Genomic DNA, 19,953 nt, shown 5'->3' with positions numbered 1-19,953 from the left:
ACTCCCACTTTGGTATTTCTGTTTTTTGCTGCTGTTGTCAACAGCTATGTTTGCAATCATCAGCTTAGTAGTTCCCTAGCTATATTTAAGAAGTGTTTTCAGTCTAATTTCAGAGACTTGTGTTTCAACAGAGTAGTAGTAAGGTAGAGTGCAGTTTGTAATAGCTTTGTCACATCTGGCTCCAGAGTAGGTTTGATACCACATTGTGTCTTCATGCAGTAAAGCTCCTGGTTTGAATGCTTGCGATTTTGATTTTGTGAAAATCTTGATCTGCCCATAATTAAGCTGCAAGACTTCAATCAGGCATTAACCCACATTTTACAACCCTTTCAGTAAACAGCTTCCTTGGATCAGTCCTGTTTACCTGAAAATCTCAACTCCATAGTGGTTCCTATTTTGGTATAGAAGTTGCAAGTACAGCCTAATGCCAGTACTTAAAGCATATTAAAAACTTCAGGCTGTCTAGCCTAATCACTCATCATTTAAGGACATATAACTTTAAAGCATAGCCAAGACCAGGCAGTATTTGTGGATTTTTGTTTGGTGGGATTTTTATGTGTGTGTGTGCGTATGTCTGTGTTTGGTATTTTTCTTCAAACACGGGCTAGTTACAGAAAAGGAAGATGCTTCAACAGCTTTTGGGTGAAATACGAATGTACTCCAACTGAAAACAGTTCACATTGAAAAATGAAAACAGACTTCACATTGGTGTGAAGTCTATGGTTTTGTCCTGTGGGTAGGTAGCTGATGGTTTGGAAAAATACACATCCAGATGTAACACTTGCATCATAAATATTGTTGCAGTCCACCCAAAATAAGTATTCAGTTTTGTGTTTTTGTTAGGGGTAGAGTTGCTTGTTGGGTTCTGAGGAACTGAGGTTCATTCATACATTAACTTATTAAAGAAATAGTTACTGGGCAATAATGACAGTTGAATTAGCTGAGAGCAGTTCATAATCCTTTATAATCTGCAAATTTACAGGTAATAGAATGGGATTTGGGCTGATGTCTTAAATGGATCAGTTGGAGTAAGATGTTTTCCATTAGAATTGTGTTCTAAAAAGGTTACAGTATGCTTTATTTTTGGCATGTTCCAAAATTTAACTGTGTAGCTGTTTCCCAGTTGGGTATATGCAATACTTCATAAGTAGCCGGCCTTACAGAAATCCAGAGTGCACCTGCCACTGCTACTGAAGGAGTGGGCACCAGAAAGTTTAGGGGTTTTGGTTTGGTGTGTTTTGTTTTTTTTTTCCCCATGAGGCCCTAAAGCAGAAATACTTGGGTTTCTGGATTTCTCAGTTACAAGCCTAATGCAGTAGCTATCACAGTTCAAGCACATGGGGCAGTGAAGTAGGTTTAAAGACCTCATCCTGTAAAGGGTAAGTGCACGGATTTTAAGATGTTTACTGTGTCATTTAATCAGTTATGATCATACTGACTTGAAAATGTACCTTTCCCTCCCCCCCAACTAGAAAGTTTGCAACTCATCATACATATCGGGTACCTATTGCATGTTTTGGTTGAATTTTGTGATGTAGCCAGTAGACAAATCCCATTTGAAAACCAATTGGGATAGATGTGTCTCACACTGATGCTTAACCAACAGCAAGAAATTGCATGGCCTCAGTAATGAGACTTTCTGCTATGAATTTACACTTAGCAATTTGAGCCTGTGATGAAACCAATAAACAACACACATACACATTTAAAGAAATCTTTTAATAGAAAATGCTGAGAAAATTATTAAAACAGGCTGATTTCATTCTTGATAATTCAGCACACTTGGCAAAATCTTAGGGCTCCCTTTTTAGAAAATACCACATAATGGCATCAGTTTTATTAGAGATAAGTGCAAGCAGCTAATGGGACTTCCACGCCAGTGGCAGTTTGTTTCTTCAGTAGGTGGCATTTAAGCTTGTGTGTGTAGCTCTTACATGTTTGGTACAAATGATTTTTTTTAACATACCTGAATGTAAATTTGCTCCACTGTCATCATGCCATGACTAATGAGAACTTTATTTAAATACTAGTTTTATGTGTTTTAGTTATAAAATGAAAAAGTATTTTTTTGTTATCTAGACATTAATATTAGTAATTTTCATCATAATATACCTCAACATTCTTATCATTTATTACAGGCCTTTTAGCCCATCTCTTTTGAAAACCCATTTCCAGCTGTAAAACAGTAAAGGATAGTATGTTTTAAGTGAGTGAGGTAAAAAAACTTCTTACTTTTAATAGCACAAATAAATGTCAAACCAAAAAACTCTTCATTTGGAGCACTATCAGAGTGTAACCTCATAATTACAAGTATAGATAAATAGTAATTTGGTTCAATTTAATTTAAAGACTATGTAAAATGCACCTTTAAAAAAATCTGGAACATTAAAGACACTTAAAAATACCGGTTAAAAAAGCCACAGAGAAAAACTCAAGTACCTTAAGGAAGGTGTCAAAGGGGGAGGAAAAGAGAAGGTACGCAGGTAATATCACAGTCACTAGGAAACAGAGCAGGAACTCCACCATTGGTCATTTTTGTGGAAGAAAGTTGAGAATGATTGAGTTGCAGATGAAAGTAAGAATTACTGAATCTCACACTATTTTTCAGCATCTGTTTGCAGATTGAGTGTATGAGTTGTAAGACTAAGTGGCAGGTTATCCAGGTTATCTTTGCTTGGAGTTACGATGGTGAAAGTAGTGAGGAAAAATTCAGTAGCCTCCCAGGTGGCTTTCCTCAAAGGAAAACTAGGAAAAGCAGAGTCATTCTGAATAAATGCATGTGGTTATCTCTCTTGAGCCTGTGTAAATCCACAGTGGATTGAAGTTGAAGATTAACTAGAACTTTTCTTTCAGCGCTAGAGAATAAAATAAGGTCATTCTCTGTTTAAAGAGTCAAGTATTCAAGACTAAAACATTTTCTTTCATGTGTAATGTTGCTCTAAAGTTGACTTTTCTCTCTCACAGATGTTTACTAAATTCCTAGTTTTAACATCTATCTATAACGCTACACTACACTGATGGTCTAGCTCCTTTAATTCTAACTAAAGCTAAACAGATTCCCTCATCCAGAAGCCCCAGCTTATGGACCTTCTAACAGATCACGGTTGGGTTTGCCAGACCCTTGAACACAGAGTGTTTCTCCTCAAGTGTAGTTGTTTCTGTACTGCTGTAATCACTGACCTTCAGTCTTCACATAAATACTCTCATCACCCTTTCAGGCAAAATAAAGGTGATTCAGGTGATCTCCAGTCATCTTACATTTGTTTCTGCTCTTTTCTGTTATCTTGTTTCTGTTCAGATTTGGCCAAATGTTTGGGTATTATGAAAACACCACCATTGCTACTACAATGAATGACATATTGGCGTGGGTTAACAGGTCTGCCCTGGTCATCCCTCAGTCTACTGAAAATGTCATGGTACAAGCTATTTAATTTTTGCTTTATCTGGTTGATTGATTTGCTACACTGGGAGTGCTCCTTTTTAAGGCTCTCCTTTTGTGTTTGGAGATTACACACATCTTCTTCCAAGTTAAGAATTGCATTCAGTTTGCGTTTTCGACATTTTTGGGCAGCTACCTTGTTTTTTCCTCTTCGTCTGATGTCACGTAGAAGTGATACCTGAGTTTCTGTCAGCTGGTTCTTTGCTAGCATGGTGTTGAAAGAGTCAACAGACATGCTCACAATTTCATCGACTGAAAATGGTATTCTCAGAGCTTTTGCACGACATTCATCTCTGCTCCGGTTAGTAGCAGTAGAATTATGGCACCTGTCTTCTACTTCATTTGATTTCTTCATCCACATCTGTTGATGATGCTCTGGAGTGGATGCCGCTTGACTTGGCAGCTGATTGTAAGTGTGATTATGAAAAAACTGCTGAAGCGTGGCTTCTGTAGGGCACTGTGCATCACCTGGATATCCCACATAGCTGTGCTTAATGTTTTCTTGGCAGTGGCCACCAACAGCTCCTAAGCCATGTGAAGGAGCAGATTTAACACCACTGCTGTACCCAACAGAATCCTCACAGCAGACTGAATAAGAGATGGTGCTGTGATTTGAATTCAAAGGTAGTCCTGAATCTGAGCAAGGCTCTTCAAAGATCTGAGAAGCTTCTAGAGGACCAAAGCCTTCCTCCAAAGCCAAAGACATGAGCTTAATTTCATCAAAATTACCATCTTGGGCTGTTAGATTTCTAAGGTCAGCAGCTGAAAACAGTCCTGTCAAATTTGACCCATGAAATAGTGATTCTGAATTTGTGGTCTCAGAGCTTGATTGAGGGAAAAGCTCTTGCCTTTGTAAGTGTCTTGGTTTTGAATTTATTTGAGTAGGATAGTCTGCTCTTAGTAGTATGGCATCAGGAGGACTGAAACTGTTCTGAAGTGTCTGGGTTAAATTTATATTGTGGTGTGACGACGATGGGTCTTGGCCTCTACTAGAAGTAGCAACTTGTGTATCTTCCAGGAAGTTCACCTAAAAGATGAAGTGGGGGGAAAATGGCATCTTTCATAAAATGAGTACTTCTACATCCTTCGCCTACAGACCTGTGATCAATTTGTTTTTTAATATTCCACTACTTGATTCTATGAAAACCAAATTTTTGTATGTTAAACTCTTCATCTAGCTATTTGGAACAGTGTTTCCCATCTGTACAAAGCATCATCTCCGTATTGGCATATGGCAAAAGCATGCAGGAAGGGTGTTAAAGTAACTGAAGGAATGGGAGACGGACTTGCAAAGGACAGTGTGGGACTGATGAGGGTTGAGAGATAAAAATGGGACTACTGCCAAGTGTATAAACTGTGGCCTATGTGTTACGTCTGATCTGGTCTAAGACAAAAAGTCCTTCTAGGACGAGTGGTCATGACCCTTCCCTGGTAGTAGTGATGATTCAAGGGTGAGCTGATTCAAGGTGCTAAACTGTTAGAAAACAAACTAAAGAAGATAAATAGCTCACCTGCAGAAGTTAACCAGTAAGGATATTGGTGAAGATAACAGCAGTAGAAGACAGAACATTAAGACAGTGTTGTTGCAGTCTCACAACATATTTCCCAGTTTATGAAGTTTTCAGGGCTGTGAGGTGCCACATTTGGTTTAGTTCTATTTAACTGAGGTCTTTTACATCCAAAACTGAGCTGAATTGTTTTACTGATCAACTTGGAGGTAACATCCCCCCCGCAAAGTCACATCTTTTGTGGATGTCTTGACTTTATATTACTACGCAGGGTCTTTTTACAAAACCAAAGTTGATATATGATGCCTGGGCCCTGATATTCACACAGTAACCTGGGCTGGTATTGCTGTAGTAGCACTAAGGCCCACCTTCTGAGGACCTGAGTTATAGTTGCTGGGTCTTAGAAGAACAAAGCCGCTGTCAAAAATTATGTCGGGTGATGCTGACAAGCAGAGTAGTCATAAAACAGATGTATACAAAGTACTTGAGAATGTAAATATATCAAGTAGGAAGTGTATAGTATTTCTCCATAGTTGGCTGTCCTTACTGTGTTTCAGGAAAGGGCTTTCTGATGACCTTTAAGTGAACAGACTATGTAAAAAGCACTTTCCACAGGGAAGGAATGATATACCATAAGGAGCAGAACATCTTAAGTTCTCTATTATGCTTCCTGGGAGCTCAGGAGACAGAAGCAGGTCTTGCCTTATTTCTCCCAGGGAGTTACACTGCACTGGACCACCTGCAGTCTGTGAGACAGATGCTATTTTCAACTAATCCCTTGAAAAGAACAATTCTTAGTAAGTCAACTATCAGAAAATCCCACTCACTGTAAAGACTTGATACTTGGCAGATACAATCAATCCATATTCAACAGACAGACTGTCACAAGATGGCAGTGCATTAATAATGTTAAATAAAATATGCAATACATTACTGTGTATTGTAATAGCTGCATAAAGGCTACAGCCAAATTCCTTTCAAATTTTGAGAACGAAGAAAACTAAACTGATAAACTCCTGCATCTCATTAGCATGCAATCCATTTCCAGAGCTGAACAGAAGAGGAGGCTAACTTATGGGCTAGAAGGTACTATCCAAGCTAGAGATTGCCAACACCAGATAAGCAAGAAGTTACATGGAAAATGCTAATGACCCCAGAAGAAGATCTTATGATAGGAAGTGTATGTAAGATGGCCATGAAGTATTGCAAAAAAGGAATGTAGGGTGTAACTTCATGGTCAATGGTTGCAGCTATGAGCTGTGGGAGAAGAAGGAAAATTAAGATAACCATTTTTTGTGAAGATGGGCACACAGTAAAATATAGTATCTGGGGGCCACAAGATTAAAAAAAACCCCAAAAAACCTAAGCACTAAATGCGTTTACTGTTAATGCTGACTGATCTGATTTGCGGTGAAGATGATCTGTTGTTCCTGAGAGTAGTAACCCATCAAGCACTTGACCCAATATTGATGACAAATGTAATCTTTCATGCAAATGCCCAACAGCTGCTACTGTGTAATAAATCAGTGCTGCTCTAGAGAAACACACCAAGAGCTGCTGAGTAAATACAAACTGGTATCAGGTTTAGGAAAGGCATTGGTTGAACTAATTGAGCCACTAATTGTCTAGTGGCTCCATCCAACTTTGAACATTAGGTCACAGTAAAGACACAGCTCTTACACTAGACAAGTTGTGGGGAAAAATTTTCAAGTAGAGCCAATGAGAGCTGCTGCAAAAGGTGGACAGTAGCATCTTTAGCACTTTCAGGTAAGTTTTACTACATTGATTTACTAATGTATTCCCAGAGTGGGTGGGGTAGGCAGTGGTTATTATTTGATAAAACAGAGTAATTGCTGGCTCTATTCCATTCTACTGGCAATACCTGTATTTTCTCATTTACCTCTAGCATGTTTTCCACCTGCGATGACAGAAGCTGTAAATAGCCCTCGAAGGAGAGAAGGGAATCTACATGGTTGCTGTTGCTCTGTGACAAAAGAAACACAGTGTAAAGCACAGTTGTTTTACGTAAAAGGAGGTAAAAATCGAAGTCTGAGAGGAAACAGAGCACAGCGCAGTACTGCTGCTGCTGCCACCATCAAGTCTTCATCCTGATGGGAGATGACACGTGGCTAGAATGAGCAGAACAGCTCTATGGCCTGAGCATCCCTACTCTGCCTGCAACAGCACAACTGGGCTTTCCTCCGCAGCTGTACCTCCCCACCACTGCAGAAAAATCAGGTATTTTTTCAAAACCAAGCTCTCAGGGGAGTGGCAAACAGAGAGGCTGGTGAGACACCTGGATCAGATGTTCTCAGCTCTCACAAGGTCTCGAGAAAATTGAGGACCCTTTTCATTTCAGTTTTGTTGTCTCTAAGAGCTACAGAGTCCAGTGTCCCAAATGTAATTCTACGTCTGAGCATCAAGCTTTACATAAATGGTCAGAGCACTATAATTTAGCATCCATGTCTCTAGTGTTTGTCAGCAAAAACATCAAGCACAACATCTTTACAACGGAGAAAAATAAACCCAAATTAAAAAATTATTAGTTGCAAGTGTTTCCTCTAAACTTGAGAATATTTCAACTACTTCAAAAATAGCGGGGGATTGAGGGAAGGAGGAAATTTTCAAAAAGGTGTAAAAGGGCATCATTCACAAAGCACTGTCTGAAGTGAGCATTCCTTTTCTGCACTGGCAAGAAACACTTAAAATAAAAAGAGCAAACAAATTATTCCTTTCAATTATTCCTTTTCACCTTTCACTACTATTTTTCTTAGTGATAACTTCTATATCCTCCCTCACTTCCTCTTCAGTTTTCCCTTCTTCCCTTTTTTCCTCACTCACTTGATTTATGTCTTTTCCCTCCTCTTCTTGCAGTTCCAGCTGATCCTCTCCTCGAGGTGGACAGCAGTCATCCAAAGCTGCCTGACATGCTTTCAGGTCAACATCCTGAAGACACAAATAAAACAGTTCTACTACACAGCCTGCTGTCAAAATTAATCTTTAAAATGCACTGATTTTTTTTCTCTGGTGATAGCATTAAAAAAAAAAATAAAAATGCACTGAACAGGTCATGTGGATGAACTGAGTGTGTAGACTTTGGGGGCAGAATAAGACCAGTGTCAGTTCAGGGGGGGCAGCCAGCCCCTCCTGTTTCGGTGCCCAGACACTGAACCCATCTGCAGTAGAAATGAACATGGGAAACAGATTCTTCTAAACTGGACAAAGAACCATGATGTGACTTTATGGAACGTTTAGACTATCAGTGTCTTTTGGAGGTCATTTCACAAAACATATCCAAGCCAGATAGATACTCAATGATGGAGTCTTTATACAGGCAATTATACATGGCCAGTTAGCAAAATCCCTTGTTTACCTGTGTTGTAATAGCAATTCTTGTTTAACATCACTTCCATGTAGACATTACCCATTTTCATTTATGCAAATGATGGAGTTTTTCAGTCTCCAGTGATGAGATTGTTCATATTTAGGGGCCTCAGAAGCAATTTTTATTTTACTATATTCATATAATCAGACTCCTTCATTGTTTATGGCTGGAGTATTGCTACAGTAAGAAAGAATCAGTGCTAATTCCTATTTTTAAAAAGTGTGTATTTGTATTTAAAAATACTTTGACATTTCAGCTTTTACAGGGAAAGTCTGTATTATTAAAATATGAAACTAAGTGGAATGGCAGCCAGGAAACCAAGTGGACGTATTGCATTAGTTTCAGGTATTCCCAGCAAAATCCTATGGCAGGAGCAGAAAAGACCAAGTTTTCAACAGCAGCAAACATAATGAGACTGTGTTTGGTTCTAAAAATCTCAGCAAACAATTTACTTTACAGGTTTTTATGAAAGCATAAACTACATAAAACCTGCAGTTGTAATAGTCAACAAAACACATAAAAGTTTTAAAATTGTTCCTTCATACAAAACACATTAAAAAGTAAATATAAAAAGTTTAAAAACAGGACTCTAGAGTAAAATTATACATAACCTTAAAACAAAAAATATTATTTTCAAATTTGTGCATTCTGTTTAAATATTTTAAAATATGAAAACTACTTTTATTTTAAACTGATTTTGCTTGTTTGCTTTCAATATTTCTGTACTTTCAAGATTGGAAGAGAATTTTAGCTTTATAAACACCCATATGTAAAAACAAATAGATCAACAGGGCACTCATCTGTCCCTCTGATGTAAGAGTGAACGGTTTCCGTCAATGATGCCTAACACAATTTCTAATCATTAGAAATTACATTCGAATACATTAGGTCTTCTTTGTCAGCTGCATCTGGAAATGACCAGATGACCTTTTATTGTCAAATATGAAAAAAACAAATTTACTTGCCTAAAAACAGACATATACACATACAAAACAACAACAATAAAACAAACCTCCTAAACAACAGTTTTCTCTATGAGTTAAACAGGAGAGGGCATTTACTATACAAGACACTGGTAACATGGTAAGTACCTACTTGCAAACACTTAAATGTCCAGTGGAGCAGATCACAGGCATGAAGTTAGTCCCATACTTATGTGTTTCCAAGAACAGGGCTAGGCTTAAATTTTACAGAGAACCAACCTAATACTTGTCAAATTAATATGACCTGTTAATATTCTAATTAATAAAATGCATGGACATCAAAATTAAGTCATGGACAACTGCTATTAAAGACCTTAAGCAGCTCCTCTGGAGCCAAGGGGCCTGGAAAGCTGCTGCTGTGGCACAGCATTCAGTTCCTGGATAACACAGAAAATTCATTACTCTACTTTCTGCAGAAGAGGCAAATGCAGAAAATAGTTAGAAATGTGGTATCTATAATGTGATGCCTCAAAAAAACAACTGCAAGCACTGGATTTGTATATGGAAGGTGTATGAGTCACAATTTGATTGTTCCATTTAAATTTTCCAGGGGTACAAACCTATTCTCCTGCCAATGAAAAGAGAAGCTTGGGATAGCTTTGGGAAGAGCCCATGGCATGTCCTACAAATCATTCAAAATCCCCATAGTTCAGCTTTCTTATGGTGAAAATCTGACTGCAAATGATGCTGGTCTGCTAAAGTCTATAATGGAGATGGTCCTTTCCCAAACCCCTGTGAGGACAACAGAATTTCTCATGGACCTGATGGGACATCTCCTTTCTGAAGGAGAACGAAAAGCTCCTGAAGCTCACAGAAATTTGTAAAAAGTGTCTTGTATTAACTTCCTCAAGATGTCATAGAGAACTGAATTTTCCTGTCTTTTCCCATCAAAATATAAAACTGTTATCTGCTAAGGAAATGGAGAATATTTCTGACTACAAATTTTGGAATTTATCTGGAGTCCACATTCATTTTTATGTATCTTTTAAGAAAAAAATGTATCTATTTTCTCTAGTCAGCCATGGATGGTGTTATGGTACCCATAGTTTCCAGGTTGAGAGCCACCAACTGCACTACAGGATCATAAACCATTTTGCCTAAAGGATTCGTGGCCCTGAAGCACAGAATGGAGGTCAGAATCTCCCTCTGATCTTTGCACAGAGCTCCTACTGATGTGAATGGAACAGAAGTGCCAGTGGGTAAGGGAAAGAAGCAGGCTCTCAGATTTGCAGTCATGCCCATTCCCTGTAGCTTATCAAAGGGAATGTGTCATCTCTTCTGAGTGAGCCTAATAATGCTGCACTGTGTGCTTCTGAAGATTAGTCTTACTAATACCATTACTTCCTCTGGCAGATGATATTATATTATGCTCATGGTTGCTCACGGTGATTATTACAGCAATAATTTTTCCATCCTTTGAAAAAACACCTGTTTTCACCACTACCAGAGCACTTGCTGAAGGTTCCTGGCCCAGTAGCCAGGTTTTCACAACAGTGGTGGTATAGATACAGCATATGTAAGATATTTCACATCACAAATTTTCACCTATGGATCATTTCAGCGAAACCTTCTATACAGCAATCAAGCAGAACCTTTTTGCCTTTGTTTCTCTATTTTGGCTTTTCACAAAAATCCCCTGGATTATGCTGACACAGGTTTATGCTCTTTATTACACTTCACACCAGCTTGTTAGTACTCCTCAATGATGAAGAATGACTGAACAACACAGCTCAACAACAGAATGCTTCCTTCCATGCCTGTTGTATTGCTTGGGACTGACTGCTGGACTACTGCTATGGGAAGAGGGGTGTCTCCCCAAGAACTGGCCACATTATGTTTTTGAATAAGGCATTTCATTAAAGAGATGTTAATTGTACAGACTGGATGTGACAAAAGAATGACAAAAGCCTTATTACAGAGTCTGGATATTAATCTAATGACAAGAAGGATTAGGTGTAGACACTATTTACTCAGCACTGTGCTGCCACATTCAGTGTTTCTGTCCTTCCCATCCTTATTTTGCAAAAAGGGTAACAGAAGAAACAGTACGTGAGTCACAGTTATACCACTAAGCCAAAGAAATCGGGACAGCATGTGGTTGTCTCTGTACAGAGAAGAAGGCTTCATTTTTGCTGATTGTAGAAGACTTAAGAATACCACCAAGCCCATCTACTGCAGCAGCCTTTCCATTTCTACCACTGGAGGGTGTGGAAGTTCATGCCTCCAACAGTAGGCTCTTTCCAAATGGTAAACTGCAACCCTACCTGAGGATAACCTTTGATTTGCATTTGGAAGGAGTTCTGTGCAAGCACAAAGCCAGAGAGTTACACTAAAATTCTCATCATAAAATATTAGTAAAAAAATAAAATCACAATATCTGAAATTTTCATCTTGCTTCTGCCACTTACTTTTTTCAGATGCATTAAAGAACACAGTCTGAGACAGAATGTGATTTACCAAATTATCCATTAGCCTTGTATGTAGAGGGCTGGGCTCTCACCTTGCATCTGCCCCTTCCCTAAGGTACAGCAAACCGCAGGTCAGCTACAGTTTGTCAGTCTCTGGAATATGAAAAATAGTAGTTTATGTCAAATCTGCTACTTAAGGAGGGCCAAGAATCAATCTAGAAGTGAGAGAAAGTATGGGTTTGTGGGTGGCCCGGCCTACACTTAATTGGAAGCATGTTGCCTGCACCAGCAGGTTTCCAGAGTTTCTTACTCTATGTTAAAAATAGAGCCTTCAGTTTCCAATGAAGTAAATCAGAATATTGATCTCAGCATGAACTGGGTGTACTTTACATCAAACTATCCCTCCTCATGTCTCCTCCCCTTGCTTCCTACGCCCATGTCTTACGTGCTGTCCTTAAAAAAATGCACAGGAAGCAGAACCTGTAATGATACCAAAATACAAAAAGGTCTGCTGCAGTGTATTGGATAGGTGAAGAAGATCCCTCTGAAGGAGCAGGAGAAAGGCTAATCAATCTGTTTTCAGCTATTGATCTGTGTGCAGTTGGCACACAGGACTAAAACTACACAACCCATGGCTGCAGGCGCACAGAAATACTTGAACTAGCTCTGGAGTAGCAGAAAGGTCTTGCTGAAAGAGAGCAAGGCAGCTTGCCTGGGTGCCCAGACAGCACTGAGAGGCAGGGGGGGTACCTGCCTCTGGAAAGCTGTTTCACTGCAGTCAGACTCAGAATTATCACTACAAACATTCCAGTGCTGGAGCAAAGGTACATGACCCCAATTATTTGCAAAAATTTTTTTTTTGTGCTGATTACTTATATATTGTGTTCATGTGCTATCTTTAATTACAATATGCTCTCTTTATTTTAGTTGTTAAGCTTTAAACTGCTTCATTGATGTCATTAACCTTTGAGATGGCTTTCTACAAACTTTTGCACCTTCTCCATTACTAACTCCACTTCTCTGTGCACTTCTCTCCTTGTTACTAGTTGAAAAGGTGTGGTACAGACCTCGTGCTCTTTGCCATGTTTTGAATAATTAAGTAGCATTCCCAGAATAGAATTATAGAACATTCTGTGTTGGAATGATCCTTTAAGTTTGCACAATACCAGCAAAAGTTAAGCAAAACAGCTTCTAGTAACATAACCAGTAGTTCCACTTTACTACTTGGTAGGATTAAGTACAATTATTAATTAAATGATGTGTATGTGATATAGTTCAGCTCTAATTTTAGTGATCTTGCTCTTTGCCTGCATACTTTAAATGTGCAAAAATAATCTTACAAACTGATATCTATTCAATAGATAGGAAAAAAGAAAGAAAAAATATTTCTTGCTGTTTCTCTATATTACTAATCAGCCCTAAAATATCCTGAAAACACCAGAACAGAAGAGTACTTTATTTTTCGAAATGCAGCCAGGGTTTAGGATGTGTGGAGGGTGGAATGGTGGATGGAAACACCAAATATCAAAGTAACTTCTATGTTATATATGTCTAGGCTTAAAAATGACAATAAACTATGCCAGCTAAGCAATGCAATTGAGTTAATCAAATGGTTCATAGATGTGACTCCAAATGTGGCACCTGTCATTTATGACATTTATTTACTCCAAATCCTAATAATGCCATCTGGGCTACAACCAAACACTCCCTGTGAGAGCCCTCCTATGTGCTGCAGTGAGATGATAGCACCTCTTCAACCACATGCATTTCAGGGCTTTAGATAGCATGGGCCAGCTGTGTCAGCTATTACAACACACATACTGTGTGCACTCTGCTCCAATACAAAATTAACAGCAACCTATTTCCCAGACGGAGGCAGAGACAGGTACATGTTGAGGACACAGAGACCAATAGTGTCGTCATTATTTCAATTAAAACATCAGTTTTCATGCTGAAAACAGCTCAATATCCTCTTCAAAATGAGCTTTTAAAACCACTTCTAACTTACACTTCAAAGAGGTGCACACTCCAGCCATTTGGTCCTGTGCAGATGTTTTACACCAGAAATTGATTTCATTGTAATGACATACAACATAAAGAACAGAAATTTTCAGTTCCCCTCAAAGTTGCTAAATAGAGCTTAAAGACTAACTAGCAAAATAGATAAAAGAATGCAAAAGTAGACATACAGGATGCTAAATATAACTGGAACCAGTGGATAAACAGATAATGAGGAATATAGTGGCTTTTGTGGCAAAGCCTTGTAACAAGAAGCAGCAGCGCATGCGCTAAGGCAAGTTTAAGGCAGGGTCATCTGCCACATTGGGGGCACTCAGTATGACCACCAGAGACCCCTTCAGACAACCCTCTAGGACCATAAAAGGGCTTCCAGTAAGAGGCACATGTATGCAAATTAGTTCTAGGAAAAGTTTGTTAGTTAGGAAGTACACTGCAATGAATATGTATGGTCTTGATGGAATAAAACCCTCGTTGTAAAGTTTCACAATACACCCGATTAGAGGAGATATCCTCTGGGTGTATTTAGCACACTGAGAATAAAGAATGCCTGCTTTCTAATACTCCAAACTGTGTTTCAAAGTTTGTTTTCTAGCCAATTTCAGTATCTGTAAAGTATGCAATATCCCTGAGAGTAAACGTGACAAGGTAATTAAATTTATTCAATCACTCTTTCAGACGGAGCACAGTAAAAAAAAAAAACCAAACCCAAACCCTCTTTCTATGCCTTGAGTGCCCCAAGATGCTTTCTTTTGTGGTCAGTGAACTACTTGACATCAGGGTTCTGTAAGACACCTCTCTCCCTTCCTGCTCTACCTTTGCCAGACTGGTTGTATACTCTCATTGCTATGATGTAGTCAGTACTGCATAAAGACAAAATTAGCCAGGGACCACCCTTTCAAAGATAAAACTTTGTCCTCAGTTGAGTTCCAGATGTCTTCCTTTTGAGCCCTCCCAGGCAAACACACTTTCTCAGGTATCCAACTCCCAGCTTTTCCAAGCTATCAGTCTCCTTGCAACACCAAATGCCTGCCAACTCACAGCTCTGAATAGGCAGCACTGTTAAAAGTTAAAAGCACAGTCTGACACTTCAGCTCCTCTAGGATTTGAGTATTTTCACCTTCCCTCTGACCCTCTCCTGTTACTCTTCTTCTATTTTCCACATTTATCACACACTAATTCTTCCTTCTTTATGGCTGATATTCCCCTCATCTACTTTCACATGCACTTTTCATGCACCCCCTGCACTAGGAACACCTTGGCCATTCTCCAGACAGCAGGAAAATGCTGATGTAAGCCAGGGCTACACCACAGCTCCAACTTGCTCTAACATCCTTCCTGAACAATCCTTTGACTAGGCTTTTTCAAACCCTTGCAAGTCTAAGTTTGAGCTTCTCTTATGCCACCTCTTTCTGAAACACCAAGAAGTCCTTCCTTCCTTCACCTCCTTAAGGTGAGTTCTGGCTAACAGGTAAGGGCCATTCACAAGCAGGGACCCAGTCCATTTGTCTATTTCCAGATGTCTCTCCACAGCAATATTGCTGTGTCCTACTGCTCAACGAATTCAAAAGAAAAGAATAATTTGAAATATGTCCTGTAAGTTAAGCACAAAGCTTCAGGGGGAAGCTCTCAAATGGACTAGAGAAAAGCTTTCAGAGAGAAGCCTTCAGAGAAAAGCCTATCTGGTTCCTACTTAACTTTCATTTTACCAAACTTTGACACTCACTAAGAAAAAAAAATCCATAACTGAAATTATTCTCACTCAATATAAATACTTCAAATGGTGTTCAAAGTCTGGGATGGACTCCCCCATTCCAGTGCTTTAATACCATAAAACTCTGCCTCTGACAGTGTTCAAAGAACTGTGCTTGTATGAGGTCTTACGTAGCGTGACTCAAACTGCTCTTTCTAAAAAGCAATATAGAGACAACAGGACAAACTATCCACTGTGCATCTTCTTCCTTAAATTTTGCAATTCATAAACAACAGCAATGTTATGCTGTTAATTATTAATTAGAGCAGGTGTTGTTTAGTCGAGTGCAGGAATTCAGCTCTTGGGAAGGGCCTCAGAGATCTGCTGAAAGAATGCAATAGATTCAGATACAACAAACGTACACTTGTGTGGGAGCAGAACTTTCCTTCTCTGTCCCATCCCAAGCCGTAGATTGTTTCACATGGAGTGCAAAGACCCAGCACAGCAAATCCTGCTCTCATTCACGCACTGCCTCTTCTGCTGACATGGGCAGCATCAGTGCCTGGGATTCATATGATTTGGAATGAACATTTTTACTGCAAGACTAACACAGAGAAAAAGCTGAAGGGCTACACAGTCCATTCGTGCTAATTAAATATTTTCCCATGTATATTCTGTAAAATATAAAGAAACCATTGTGGTTTTAAACTCCCTCTTCTTCAAACGTCTATATACATACATAAATGTATACTTGCACACATAGAAATATTTATATACAAAAAAAGAAAGGAAAAAGAAAATCACTGAATCAAGTAGAGCAGTTCTGAACCTTTGCAAGACCTGCAGCTAAAACACTGTTGTGTGACAAACCTCTTGAGACTTTATTTATTTGGGAACACTATTACCATACCCACATGAGTGATGCCACATCTTCCATCCCTGAGGCCTCCCATTTCCCCACACAGAATTTTTAAGGTGCTTTGGGGAAAATGTGTCTCATTCATTTTTCATATGGACTTAGGGCTTAGTGTTAGAGCTTTCAGAAGTGTTGTTGAGGCACTTGAATGTAACCCAAGTTTCGTGCCTGTAGAATGGCTTCTCTCTTTCTCCCACCAATGTAAGATCTATACCCAGCATCAGCAACATGTCTATCCCCCTGCCTCCCTTTTTTTTGGCTCTTTCTGAGCTAAACACTTCAAAATGCACACAGCCACACAGTGCCTCTATATTTCAGTTTTAGTTTTCCTTAAAATAAGTTATTTCCTTGAGCAATCCAGCAATACTTTACAAGCACATTGGGGAAAAATAAGCAGATGTGCCCAACTTTACCTGTGTGAATAATTCAATGTGGCCTACTAACACATGGCCTACTCAGTGTGACTTACTTGTGTGAGTAGGTTTGAGTAGAACAAAAAAATATATACATCCTGTTTTCAAAAGGGGATGTCAGCACTCAAACAGGTGCTGAATATTAAGGAGCAAGTGGTGCTCCCTTTCTTAAAAAAGAAATGCAAACAAAACCAATCAGGACTGCAATCTCTTTTTCCAGCAAACTGTGAAGAGAAAGACTAGGTGCAGAACAAACAGTGTTGGATCTAGGGAAAAAAAAAAAAAGTAGCATGAGAAATAATCAGCCCAAAGAAAAGACCTGGCTCACTCTTCGGCGTTTTATCTGCGTCCTTAGCAAACATGCCCACTGGAGCCTGAACTCTCAGTCTCAGGTGCTCTGCAAAGAAGTAGGGCCTGAATCACCACCTTTCATTACTACAGAAATTAATCCATTTCTTTGCATGAACTGATGCATGTTTTTCCAGTTATCCAAAGAAAATGTTTAGTGTTTTTTTTATTTCTTTTCCTCTAAATGCATGACTCTCAGAGAGCACAGTCTCAATCTTAAACACCCCTGAGAACGAAACCTACAAGCTTTAATTCTGTAGCTGATCCAGATCAGAACAGTGCAGAGGTAAAGTGATACCTTAAGCCACAGGGCACATCTACCAACACCTGCTGTGAGCTGCTCTAGGGGATGCAGGATGGGGCAGAAGGGACAGTGCAGAACTCGAATCAAAAACCTTTTTTTAATGTAGTCTCTGCAGTGGTACAAACACTTTTATCCCTGATCCTGTTACACACATCCCTCTAAGAAAATGAGTAGCAAGACACTGAGATAGTATGATTATTTTCTCCATTTAAGGATGTATTTCAGAGGAAATATACTTTGCTGTTTTAATTACTAGGGTGATAAAATATTGTGGGGTTTACATTTCATCAGCAAGCCTATGTTTGATTACAGAAACAAAGAGAATTAAATAGCTTGCTGGGAATACAGTGAATGTGAAGGTTAGGGCTGATCCCAGACTGCCAGGCAGCAAGCTGAGTGCAGGAACCCACCTATTCACTTTACTCCTTGTCAAAACCAAAGTGCTCTGGCTGTTCTAACACTGCACCTCATCTTAGCACAGGACAGAAAAACAAGCAAACCCCTGCAATTTAGTATGCTCCAGCAGCCTGCTTTGGCCAATTAATTAATTTTTATCTGCAGTTGTCTTCAAGAGTAGTTTTAAGTACCAGATCTCAAAGGATGAGGACCAATAGCTTGCATTGTGTTGTCAGCAATGTTCTCAGCAGGGACTGGAGTCCAATGAATAAAATCAATCCAGGGATAGCTAAATCCAGCTGCAAACATGATGCCACATGTACCACATGTGGCACATGATGCCACACAGTACCAAGCAGAAAAACCCAAATACTTCCATCTGTTTACATAGACTTTTCATCCTGATCTAGTGTGGATAAGAGAAAGCAAAAATAACTCAAATCTATTTTTACAAAAGGCAAATTGAAGGTTATCAATCAGCTGAACCACTCTGGAATCCTTCGTACTATTACAGTAACATTTTGACAGCATAACTAAACTCAGTCAAAGCTACCTAAGGTCAGCTTAAAAACAAAGATGTACTTTTTGATCCATGTTTCATGTTTTGGACCTGCCTGTGCTTCAAAAGTCGTTTGGTGGAAGAGACATGGGTGTTTCTAGATAGACGTCCCTTTACACTTTATTTCAAGAACTGAACAATGCCTTATCTTGCTCCAATCATTATTTCACTTAACTGCATTGTGCTAAAGAGAGAGGCCCAGACCTACATTTAGCAAATAAATGAATCATCTTCTCTCCATATAGAAGTCATCCCTTACAGTCAGGGTGTTGAAACTAGTTTTGCAACTACTTTACAAAAATAACCAAGTTAACACATGGGGAAATAAGGGGAAAAAAAAAAAAAACCCACAAAAAAAAAAAAACCCACAACACCTAAAAGAAAAATAATATCTACCATGCATGACAAATTAAACAAGTACCAGTTGATGCTGGTCTATTAATTCACATTAAGAACCAGCTATTTACAATTGTTCAAAACCAACTTGAAAAACGTTGGTAATTCAACTTGGAATTTCAATATGTACTGAGCATCAGAGTCACAACCCCACCGTCTTGGCATTCCTGTACCTTTTGTATCCACAAAGTGCACCACAAAAGTCCCAGATCATAAACTAGACATGAAACAATGAAACTCTATTCCCAGTAGCAATGTAACTGAGAAAAGCCGTCCCCGCAGCAGAGCGGCTTGGCTCATCTTGGAGCTACCGCTGTGCACAGCTCTTAGCTGTGGGCAGGATGGGGCCTCAGTGGGCGCCAGGGGACAGGAGCGCAGCACGGACCGCATGAAGCGCCAAAAACAGGGAAAGTGGTCATCGCTGCCGGGCGCTTATTGCTCCACGGGGAGGTTTGAAACTGCCGCGCTGATAATGGAGGGCAGATAAAAGGAGCCCGGAGGTTTGCCCTGGCACAGTATGACCCTCTACATGTAAGAAATGCTCCTGACAAGTGCAGTTACCGCACTACGGCGCGCACCTGCCCGGCGCCCAGGCGAGGGGTGCATCATGCGAAACACTCTGGAGAAGCTCCATTCCTGCAGCGATGCTCTTGAGAAGCCCGTGTGCCCACATACAGAAAACAGAGACGACGCCGGAGGAAACGCCAAGCAGAACTGTCCGTCCTGCCCTTCCAGCCCTGCCCGGCGGCTGACAGCGGGTGTGCCCGGCCCAGGGCAGCTCCTGTGCGGGGAGCTCCGGCAGCAGGGGCTGCTCGGCAACCCGGCCGGGACACGGAGGTGTGTGTCCCTCCTGGCCGTTTCGTTTCGTTTCTCTGGCGTTTTTTTTTTTTTTTTTTTTTTTGTTTGTGGGACGGTGCCTGGCTCAGAAAAGCGTCCTCCTTCGCGTCCCCAGCGCTCGCCCCTCACGGCCCGCCCGCCCCGGTGCGCGCCCCCCTGGCCGGGCCGAGGCGCCTCCCTTACCTCCGCCATGGGGCAGCCGCCTCCGCCGGGGCCGCCGCCGCCTCATCCTCCTCCCGCGGGGCGGGGGACGGCTCCACCCGGGCGGGGCGGGCGGGGCTCGGTGCCCCATGGCCGCCCGCCGCAGCCCTCGGGGGTGCGTGTGCCGGGGGAAGAGCGCTCCGCAGCCGCA

General features: G+C 40.3%; 1 protein-coding gene and 1 long non-coding RNA gene across 2 annotated transcripts; one reads left to right on the top strand and one right to left on the bottom strand.

Moving 5' to 3' along the window:
- Nucleotides 1-1,704: 1,704 nt before the first annotated feature.
- NFE2L3 (NFE2 like bZIP transcription factor 3) lies at nucleotides 1,705-19,881 on the bottom strand. Its single transcript, XM_066318996.1, has 4 exons — nucleotides 19,785-19,881; nucleotides 7,789-7,893; nucleotides 6,848-6,931; nucleotides 1,705-4,466 (listed from the first exon to the last, which is right to left on the bottom strand). Exons 1-4 carry the CDS (start codon nucleotides 19,791-19,793, stop codon nucleotides 3,255-3,257), a joined length of 1,410 nt encoding a protein of 469 aa, XP_066175093.1. The 5' UTR covers nucleotides 19,794-19,881; the 3' UTR covers nucleotides 1,705-3,254.
- Nucleotides 4,483-14,302, top strand: LOC136361317 (uncharacterized). The gene is made up of 3 exons (XR_010743617.1): nucleotides 4,483-6,714; nucleotides 6,854-7,185; nucleotides 7,822-14,302. It is a non-coding gene; the product is annotated as an uncharacterized lncRNA (long non-coding RNA).
- Nucleotides 19,882-19,953: the final 72 nt, after the last annotated feature.

Source organism: Sylvia atricapilla, chromosome 1 (genome assembly GCF_009819655.1).
Source record: "Sylvia atricapilla isolate bSylAtr1 chromosome 1, bSylAtr1.pri, whole genome shotgun sequence".
NCBI classification, from domain to species: domain Eukaryota; kingdom Metazoa; phylum Chordata; class Aves; order Passeriformes; family Sylviidae; genus Sylvia; species Sylvia atricapilla.
The sequence above is the reverse complement of the archived record's forward strand: the minus strand, read 5'-3'. Positions and strand labels throughout refer to the sequence as shown.

Excerpts from the sequence above, each read along its gene's own strand:
- NFE2L3 (XM_066318996.1), bottom strand. Across the intron at positions 6,932-7,788 it reads AGGGAAAAGACATAAATCAA|AGCAACAGCAACCATGTAGA; the intron begins GTGAGTGAGGAA and ends CTTTTGTCACAG. Across the intron at positions 4,467-6,847 it reads AGGTGGAAAACATGCTAGAG|GTGAACTTCCTGGAAGATAC; the intron begins GTAAATGAGAAA and ends TTCATCTTTTAG.